This window comes from Trachypithecus francoisi, unplaced genomic scaffold, assembly GCF_009764315.1.
Source record: "Trachypithecus francoisi isolate TF-2019V2 unplaced genomic scaffold, Tfra_2.0 Lachesis_group12, whole genome shotgun sequence".
Taxonomy (NCBI): Eukaryota; Metazoa; Chordata; class Mammalia; order Primates; family Cercopithecidae; genus Trachypithecus; species Trachypithecus francoisi.
The window spans coordinates 93917781-93928107 of NW_022681457.1; the positions used below are offsets into that span (position 1 = coordinate 93917781).

At 52.0% G+C, this 10327-nt stretch overlaps 1 protein-coding gene across 1 annotated transcript in view; it reads left to right on the forward strand.

Moving 5' to 3' along the window:
- Nucleotides 1–3990, forward strand: part of SDC3 (syndecan 3) — a 40036-nt gene extending 36046 nt beyond the window's left edge. The window contains exon 5 of the mRNA XM_033227421.1: nucleotides 97–3990. Within this exon, the coding sequence (XP_033083312.1) occupies nucleotides 97–263 (167 nt within the window). The 3' untranslated portion in view covers nucleotides 264–3990. The remainder of the gene's footprint in view (nucleotides 1–96) is intronic.
- Nucleotides 3991–10327: the final 6337 nt, after the last annotated feature.

Below are 10327 nucleotides of genomic sequence, written 5' to 3' on the forward strand. Positions count from 1 at the left end.
CCAGCCCTCTCCATACCCTGGCCCCCACCCCTGAGGACCCTTTGCCCTGGTTCTACCCTGCCTCTGGGCCTTGACCTCTGCCCTCTTCCTCCACAGCTGTGATTGTGGGCGGGGTGGTGGGCGCCCTCTTTGCCGCCTTCTTGGTCACACTGCTCATCTATCGCATGAAGAAGAAGGATGAGGGCAGCTACACGCTGGAGGAACCCAAGCAGGCGAGCGTCACGTACCAGAAGCCTGACAAGCAGGAGGAGTTCTATGCCTAGTGGAGCCACAGTGCCTCCCTGCAGCCTCAATACCACCCTGCCGTCCAGTCCCCAGCCTGGCCCCACCAGCCCAAGCCTGGGACTGGGCCTGGAACCTGGCCCCAGTTCTTCTCTGCCCTCCCTCCCAAGGTCTTCCCAGGCTGCCAGCCTCACACAGATCTTCCCCGAGGAAGAGGGGCTGCTGCCATCTGCCCCAGACTGTGCCCTTATGAGCTCATCTCTTGTTCCCCTCATCCCTGCCACCAGTCTGGGGCTTCAGGACCTCATGTCAGATGGATGAGAGGAAGAAAGCTCCTGATTGGCTGGTGGTGGAAGAAAGGATGGGGCTTGAGATAGGCCTGAGCCCCAACTTGGCACCCACAGGGCTCACTGAAATCTCCTTTTTGGGGCAGAGAGGCACTCAGACTGATTTCCAGGACAAACATTTGGTAAACACAGCCCTTGAAATCATCTAGACACTCACTGCAACCTCTTGCTCCTATCCCAGGGCCTCTCTCTGCCTGGGTGAGAGGGTATCCCTTGTCACCAGCCTGTTTTGTCCTGGTCTCTCTGGGGTTGTTGAATCTCTCCTCTTGCCTGCCAAGTACACATGTACCCCAGACTTCATTTCTTTCTGCATCTTCCTCCAAGAAACAGCTTCCTGAGGGTGCTGGGGCAGCCATTGGTGAGGAGGGGCTGCTCCGATGTCCCTCCTATGAGGGGACTCTGCACAGACACCATTGCCCACACTGTCACACATATTTTCATGCAGTCACACACAAGACAAAAGCATGCAATGACAAAACCATACGCAATCCTGACCGCCCAGCCAATCAAGACATATCACAGAACACACACATCCTTCCAAGAATGTTTATCCTCATGCATCACTTACACACCCCCAGACACTGCAATGCAAGTCACTAGTCATGGTCACATGATAGTGACAGTGTGGCCTCCTCCTACCCCCAGTACACCCACCCTCTGGCACCACACACATTGTCTCCAGCTTTCAGGCTCACTGGGGAGGGTGGAATCGAGCCGGAACAATCAGCCCATATTGGGTCCCCCTAAGTTGCCCCGTCATACTCAGTCCCATGCCATGGTGCCCACACCAACCATGCAGCCACCAACCCCAGCCAGTGTCAGATACAATTCCATGTGGATGCACAGTCTCACTCCACATGACCTGCTCTCAATGCTGGAGGGAAACAGGCAGGCCCTTGCCTTTCTTGGAAAAAGTGTGGGGCCACAGCCCTTTCAGGGCATTGCACACAGGTGGGCCTGGCCTCACCCCTACCTTCTTCCTCCCCACTGCAGTTGGCAAAGGGGGAGGTTTGGGGCCAGACCCCCCACTGGCTGGCAGCCTGGGGGCTCCTCTAAGGCTGAGGAAGGAAATTTGGCCCCAGGTTGTTGGGGGGTCTTGGGTCTCCCAGGACAGAAGGCCCAGGGCAGGGAGGGGGCATGTGGTTGGGCTCCTTTATCTCCCTGTGTCCCCTTCCTGCTCTGAGCTAGGGGGCTGACTCTGCCTCCCAGGACACAAGTCTCCAAAGTGCCTGTGAGGGCGGGCCCTCCGCACCCTCTGCCCTCTGCCTGGCCAGGCCAACCTCAGCCCACCTGCCCAGAGGGCCTCCCTGTGGGCACCCCCTCACCTATTTGGCCAGACAGTTCTGGCTGCAGCTTCAGGGGCCATGGCTGGAAGCAGCCCCTGCAAATCCCTCAGGCCCTGAGGTCAGGGTTTGAGGGATGAGACCAGGTGATAGTGGGGGAGGGGTTACTTCCTTTGTTACCTAGCAAGTAGGGCTATTTCCATCCATATTTTAAATGTGGGGTCTCAGATCTTTGGGGGAGGGCATGCTTGGCAGGGGGCCTCTTGGAGCCAAAGGGATGTGGTGTGAGTTGTGACTGGCTGGCACTCACACTCCCACCCCTCACCCACAGCCCAGATTCAAGTCAGGAGGGCAGGTTTTCTTTCGGGGCCCTTTGCAAGATGCCCTGGCAGCAGATTTCTGCAGGATGAGGGGTAGCAGTGTGTAGGCAGTGAGGGTGAGGTTCCGGGGGCTGTCCCATAGCCTGGCTTTTCCAGGCTGGGCTCCATCTTCCAGTCCCAAAACCCTCCTTCACAGGGCCCAGAGGCTGGCAAGGAAGCCAGGTGGACCCAGCCTTAGAAGAGTGGGAATGGGGAGCCCCCAATATCTGGAGGGGGTGGGTTGGCCTCAGTCATTTTTGGAGCAGAAGGGCTGGGTCCCGGGGCCAGAGACCACAAGGCTCAGCCTCCCTACCCTGCTCCCTGGGGTGCTGCTGTCTTCGAGACCACAGCTCTGGTGAGACGGCCTGGGCAGGCCAAGGCTGAGAAACCAGGGAGGATAGAGGAGAAAAGGGCTTGGGCCCCCAGCCCCAGAAGGCACTGGACCTTGGGCGGGAGACCTACTAGTTGGTGTAGGTTCTCTGTAGGGCTGGAGCCCATGGTGGGGGTGGCCCCAGCAGACCTGGCTCCTCACATCCCAGGGGTTGGCTTCTGATTTGCGGCTTGGGCTCCTGGCACTGGCTTCTCTTCTCTGTGTCCTTAGCATTTGAGAGAAGAGGCCAGGGGCCTTGTTCATGAAGCCCTGGACCCAAGGCAGATGTTCAGGCTTTATCCTCATGAGGTTGAAGAGTCTGACCAGCCCAAATCTGCCCTGGCCAGCCTGACCAGGACAAGGCAGTACGAGAGAGTTCAGTGAGGACCAGCTAGGGTTCTCCAAGGTGCAATGCAGATGCAGGGCCCTCATGTACCCCTGCCCTTGCCTGTGATGGGGTGTTCTGAGGGGCTTTGGCATTTGCTGGAAGCACAGCGAGTTCCAAATGAGAGGGAGCTTGTGTGGCTTGAGAGCCTTTGGGGCCTTGGCTGCCAGAGCACAAGGCAGGCCAGGACGTGGAGAGCCCAGGCCCTGTCTCCAGGGGGCCAGATGGGGCCTTGCCTGAAAGGCTGGTCCCCTTGATTGCTGGAGGTGTGTGGGTGGCAACCAGGGCTGGGCAGGGCTTAGGGTGTGTGGACCAAACCCCCCTAGGGTTGGCAAAGCCGACTGTCAGGCCTCCAGGTGGGGGCCCTTGGACACAGGGAGCAAACCCTCTGCCTCGCAGGGCAGGAGTAGCTGCCTCCTGGGTTCTCTGGATTTCTCCTCCTGACAACTACAACCCTGGACTTGCCTCCCCAGGCCTCTTGCCTGTAAATAGAAGCCCGCAAACTGTACAGATTTACAGAGGCATCGAGACTGGGCCCCGGGAGTCGCCATCGGAGAGCTGATGGCCCCAGCATCCCCCAGGTGCCTGCCTGGCACCACAGTGACCCTGGCCTCAGCGTGGCAAATGCATGTAAATATTTTTCGTAGGCGGCGTGGCTCCAGAGAGCCCCCTGAAGACAGTGTCCCTCCCTCTGGTGAGTCCTTCTCCTGTACAGAACTGGCCTGGGGTGGGTGGGGGTCTGCCATTCCCTCCCCCAGGCCTTCCCTGCCCCTTCTCTCCCCTGTAACCTGTTTATTAACTGTACCTGTCCTGAGTTCATGGCCAAAACCTTAAATAAGGAAAAAGACAGTGGAAAAAAGAGACCAAGGCGCCTGCCCCACTGCGGGTACTCACCTGTTCCAGCCTTGTGAAGGAACTGGTTTTGTTTTTTGTTGTTTTTTTTGTTTTGTTTTGTTTTTTTGTTTTTTAACACTTCCCGTGCTGTGCCCATTTATAAGAGGAAATAAAATTAAGCTGAAATGTTGTGCTGTGTCCAGAATATGAGATAAATATGGTTATTTGGGGAGGGCAGCCCATGGCTGCATCCTGGGCCCCAGCCATCTTCCCCCATCAAAGAAATTGAGAACCAAGCAGGGAAAATGGACTAACAGCCCCTCCTGGGAACCATTATGGTAAAAGCTGCCGTTGGTTGAGAGTGTCCAGGAAACCACGGAGCCGCTGCGGTGAGGCTGGGGTGGGGGCTGTGGTTGGGAGGGGCCAAGCAGTGGTGAGAGGGGCCTGTGGTTCACCCCCAGGGGAAGAACTCTGGCTTTAGGCCACAGAGAAAATTTTGGGACCACAGGATACCAGGATCAGAGCAGCTGAGACGAGACAAGATGGCTTTGAAGTCTGAAGTCTGTTTTCAAATCCAGGTGTTGACATTTCCTGGCGCTGACTCTGGACAAGCCACTTGACCTCTGTGAGTCTTAGTTTCCCCATCTGTCAAATGGGGTCAGAATATGCCCTGCGTGGAGTGCTGTGAGGACTGCATGAGCTAGAATGCTCTGCATGGCACCTGCCACAGTCAGCGCGTAGCTCACAGGGGCTCTGATGATGGCGTTGGAACAGAATAGAACCTCCGGATGAGAGAATGTGACCCAGAATCACAGGTCAACTCCTGACACCTGGGGTTATAGAGCTAGGCAGGCCTCAAAGCCAGCCTTGGGGCCCTCCGTGGTGTAGAAATCCCTTTTCCTGCCCCTACTTGGCGTAACTCCTGTCCCAGCCAGCTGGCTGTGTCCTGAGGGCCAGCGGGCCACCCTGCCTATTTTGAAGTACTTCCTAATTTCAGCTGAAATCTGTCTCTCCGGTTTTACCCATCTCCAGTGCTCGTACGCTCTGGGGGCACACGGGATTGTTCTGCCCCTTGCAACGGGACAGCCCGCAGGTATGGGTGTAACAGTCGCAAAATTCCCTCCTTCGAGGGAAAGCTCTACATGTCCTATAAATATTTCTTCTAGAACTTTCTTCCTCTTGGCTAGGCATGGTGACTTAAGCTTGTAATCCCAGCACTTTCGGTGGCCGAGGTGGGTGGATCATTTGAGGTCAGGAGTTCAAGACCAGCCTGGTCAACATGGTGAAACCTCATCTCTACTAAAACTACAAAAATTAGCTGGGCTTGGTGGCGGGTGCCTGTAATCCCAGCTACTTGGGAGACTGAGGCAGGAGAATCGCTTGAACCCAGGAGTCAGAGGTTGCAGTGAGCCCAGATTGCATCACTGCACTCCAGTCTGGGTGACAGAGTGAGAGACCCTGTCTCAAAAAAAAAAAAAAAAGGAAGTTTCTTCTTCGTAATACGTGATAGCCAGGATGCTGTTGGCCCTGAGAGTGGGTTGGAGCCTGAGGCCTATGGCTTTGATACACCATCCTACCCATCCCTACCTCCTTCCAATAAAGTTTCTGTGCCTGGCTCTGTGCTTGGAACTGGGAGCCGAGGGGTCCCCATGACAGCCCCGGCCTCTCTCCCTAGAGCATGTACAGTCTATCTGGGAGATGGCTGATAACCAGAGTCTTGTGACTGTGATGACACTGGTCTTTGGTTGGGGAGGGTCATTCTTCCTCAACGGCCACCTCCAAGCCCCACCAAGATTGCCCCACACTGCTAGGCAGTTCAGGGACAGAGCCCTGGTCCCCAGGGCCTCACTGTGGGACCTCAGACAGTTTGACACCTTGGAGCCTCAGTCTGCACAGCTGTAAAATGGGGTGAAGAGGCCAGACCTGCCGCTGGGAGGTCCTCACAGAAGTGAGTCAGTTAGACACCTTCTATGATGTGCGGGGTTGGTTTACCAAGATTCAAAGCCAAGCATGCGTGGCTGTTCATGCAGGGAGCTTCAGAAGGCAATGAATGCCCCATCTTCTGAGTGCTGTCAGCCCGCTGTCTCCCTCCTACCCTTCTCCCCTCCTCTCTTGAGTTCTAGTGATGTGATTTTATTTTCAGCTTGGAGGAGTAGAAAGAGCATGGCCTTGAAGTCAAGCAGACTTATTGCTCTACCTCTCTGAGCCTCGATTTCCTTGAAGGCAAATGAGAACAATAAGGTTGGTATATGGAGGCATGAAGCATGGCATATATGCCCATCTGCAGCTGGATTTGTATTCTTCTCTTTGCAGCACCTACCTTTTACCAGGCAAACCTTTTTTCAAATCCTTTCTCTATCAGTGACTAGCTATGTGACCTTGGGTGAGCAATTCAAACTCAGTGCTCAGTTTCCTCACCTGTAAAATGGGGGCAGTACTAGTACTGGCCTCATATGCATAGTGCTTAGAACTATGGCAGGCAGAGAGTAGGTGCTGTACAAATGTGGGCAATTATTACTGCTGTTGTTGCTATCATTGTTACTGTTATTCTTATTTGCAGGGCCCAGCACACCGCCTATTGATTAAGTGACACTGAGCTTGGGTAGAAATCAAACTATCAGAGTCAGCTCTAGGAGGAACTATGCCTTAGGCTTGTTAGAGCCAAGGGCAGAGCCTGGAAACCATGTATTTGGGCACAGATAGGCTGGGCACTGCTGGAAGTTGGAGCATTTCCCTCTGGGCCCCATCACCCAAGATATGAGCAACAGAATCAAGAGGCAAGGAGGAAGAAGAGCTGATTGTTTCCTGCAGCCCAAGAGGTCACAGTCACCCGGCTCAAGCTGCCCTGAGAACAGAATGTGCTCAGCTTCCAGGGCTGCCCGCCCTGCCTCTGCCAGCCTGAGGGTGGGCTCAGGGCAGATGAGGATCTAGGTTTATCACCGCCAGATAACCAGTAGGGATGAGAGAGGCAGACAGCGAAAGGAACGGAGTGAGGCACTATGCCAGGTACCAGGCATCTTGTTAGCTCATTGAAGCCCCAGGTCTGGCTTCCTGGCCTGTTTTTGCAAATGCAGCAACTGAGGCTCAAACAGCAGAATCCCAAAGCCCTAGAGCAATGGGAAGGTGCGGTAGGATTCTGCTGCCTCCCTGCCATGAGCTAGCTGTGAGGGTGGGCAGGTTACTACGCTTCTCTGAACCTCAATTATATCATCAGAACAACAGCAGCACCAGGGTGTTATTGAAAGGCTCTAATGAAGCACTAACACATGGCATTTGTGGGGTGCCTTCCAATTATCGTCGTTCATTCATAGACATGATCTTATTTAATTCTTGGAGACAATGATTACCCCATTTTATCATAAACAATGTGTTTACGATGAACACATTGGCCCTATCAGCAAAATCCACACTGTGGGACATTCTGTAGGAAAAACAATCCAGTTTTTTCAACAAATAAATTCTAAGGAAGACAAAAAAAAAAAAAAAAAAAAAAGAGAGAGAGAGAGAGATGGAGAATTTATAGAAAAGCTTAAATGACATGTTAGCTGACCATTGTGGGAACCTGATTTGGATCCTGATTCAAATAAATTGTATTTTCTAAAATTTCCCAGTTATGAGGCAAGTGGAAATTGAACACTGAGTGAATGAGTAAAAACATGTATGTGTGTGTGTATATATATATATTTATATTTATATTTTCTCTCTTTCTTTGAGACAGGGTCTCACTCTGTTGCCCAGGCTGGAGTGCAGTGGTCTGATCATGACTCATGGCAGCCTCGAGCTCCCCGGGCTCAGGTGATCCTCCAACCTCAGTCTCCCAAATAGCTGTGACTACAGGTGCTCGCCACCACATCCGACTAATTTTTGTATTTTTGTAGAGATGAAGTTTTGCCATGTTGTCCAGGCTGGTCTCAAACTCCTGGGCTCAAGTGACCGAGTGAATATTTGTTACTAAGGATTCATTGTCAGTGCTCTTAGATGTGATAAGGGCCCTGTAGTTTTTCCCCTTTATTTATTTTTTTAAATGAGTCCTTACCTTTTAGAGATATAGACTGAAATATTTGTAGATGAAGTGAAGGGCGTCTGGAACTGACTTCAAAATAATTTGGGGAGGAGTGGGTGAAGGAATGGAGGAAATAAGATGGGTCTTGAGTTGATCATTGTAGATGCTGAGCGATGGGCACACAGGGGCTTCGTTATATTATTCTATCTAATCTAAGTTTACACTTTAAATTATCCATAATAAAGTGCTTTAAAAGAAAAGAAAGCAGCTGGGTGCGGTGGCTCACGCCTGTAATTCCAGCACTTTGGGAGGCTGAGGCGGGCGGATCATGAGGTCAGGAGATGGAGACCATCCTGATTAATACGGTGAAACCCCGTCTCTACTAAAAATACAAAAAATTAGCTGGGCCTGGTGGCGGATGCCCGTAGTCCCAGCTACTTGGGAGGCTGAGGCAGGAGAATGGCATGAACCTGGGAAGTGGAGCTTGCAGTAAGCGGAGATCGGGCCACTGCACTCCAGCCTGGGAGACAGAACGAGACTCCGTCTCAAAAAAAAAAAAAAAAAATGAAAAGAAAAAAAAAAAGAAAGCAATTCCCAGACGGGCACGGGGAACTGCCTGAGGTTGCACCCCCAGGAAATGCAGAGCTGGCTCCCCTGCTGCAAGTCTAGGGCCCTGGCCATTCGCCCAGGGCATTGAACTCCTGCAATGCTCTATCTTCCTCAGCTCTACGTCATCCACTTCCAGGTGGTCAGTGCCTTCATGGACCCTGTTCCCTCCCCTTCTATGAAAACTGACTCTCATGAATGGCTCTGTTGAAATAATTTGCATGGAATTGTCATGACTGACGTGGCTTCAGCTATTTCCCTCCTCCAGAGGTGTTTGTCCATTGCCAGAGAAAGTAGCAAAAGCAGCCCTTCCCAATGAGCCACGTGTTTCCGCTCATGAAGCACTGTCCAGGAAGTCCTTGGCCTTGCTTGCCGTTCACGTCAGTCCTGGGAGATGAGCCGGCTGGGGATTACTCCTCCCACCTTGGAGGACATTAGATTTGCTCATCACCATCCCCTGCCCTCACTGCCCGCCCCTGCCCATTTTCAAGGCTCTGGCCAAGCCTAGACCCTTATCTTGCCTTGCTGGAGATATTGAAGTAGTCTTACCAGCATACTGTCAGGAAAGGGCATGGGTTTGGGGGCATACAGGTGTCATTCACAGTTAGCCACAGTAAGTTCTTCCTAGGTCATCCTGGGGAGGCCCTTTCACCTCCTCCCCACCCGTCGAGCCTTGGCTTCCTCCTCTGTGTCATGGGCACGGTGATGATTGCTGCAGAGAAGATTTGTGGGGACCCAAAAAGTGGACAGATCTAAGTGTCCAGCACAATGACACACAGCAGGTGCACAGCACTAAAAATGAAGATGCCAAAGATACCGCAGTACAGTCATGCGTCACCTAACGACGGGATGTGTTCTGAGGAATGCGTTGTTAGGCGATTTCACCTTGTGAACATCATAGAGTGTCCTTACACAAACCGAGGTGGGATAGCCTGCTGCACACCTAGGCTATATGGTACAACCCATTGCTCCTAGGTTACAAAGCTGCACAGCATGCTACTCTGTGAACACTGTGGCAACTATAACACAATGGCAAGTATTTATGTATCTAAACATATACAAACATAGAAAAAGCTCAAGAGGTTGGGCACGGGGGCTCATGCCTGTAATCCCAGCACTTTGGGAGGCTGAGGCAGAAGAATTGCTTGAGGCCAGGAGTTCAAGACCAGCCTGGGCAATATAGTGAGCCTCTCTCTATATAAAAATAAAATTTTAAAAAATTAGCTGTGTGTGGTGGTATATTTCTGTAGTCCCAGCAACTCAGGAGGCTGAGGCAGGAGAATTACTTGAGCCTAGGAGGTTGAGGTTGCAGTGAGCCATGATTACACCACAGCACTCCAGCCTGGGTGACAAAGTGGAACCCTGTCTCTAAAAATAAATAAATAAAAGGTACAATAAAATATTCTATAAAAGATAAAAGAATGGTGCACGTGTATAAGGCATTTGCCATGAATGGAGCTAGCAGGACTGTCAGTGCACACTGCATACATTACATTTATACAATGTTTTTCTTTAATAATAATTAGCTTACTGTAACTTTTTCAGAGTTTTATAAACTTTTTAATTTTTAAAAAACTTTTTAGGCTAGGTGCAGTGGCTCACTCCTGTAATCCCAGCACTTTGGGAGGCCGAGGCGGGCGGATCACGAGGTCAGGAGATCGGGACAATTCTGGCTAACATGGTGAAACCCCTTCTCTACTAAAAATACAAAAAATTAGCTAGGCATGGTGGCAGGCACCTGTAGTCCCAGCTACTCGGGAGGCTGAGGCAGGAGAATGGCGTGAACCCGGAAGGCAGAGCTTGCAGTGAGCCGAGATCGTGCCACTGCACTCCAACCTGGGCGACAGAGCGAGACTCCGTCTCAAAACAAACAAACAAACAACAACAAAAAAACTAAACAAAACAAAAAAACCCCCAA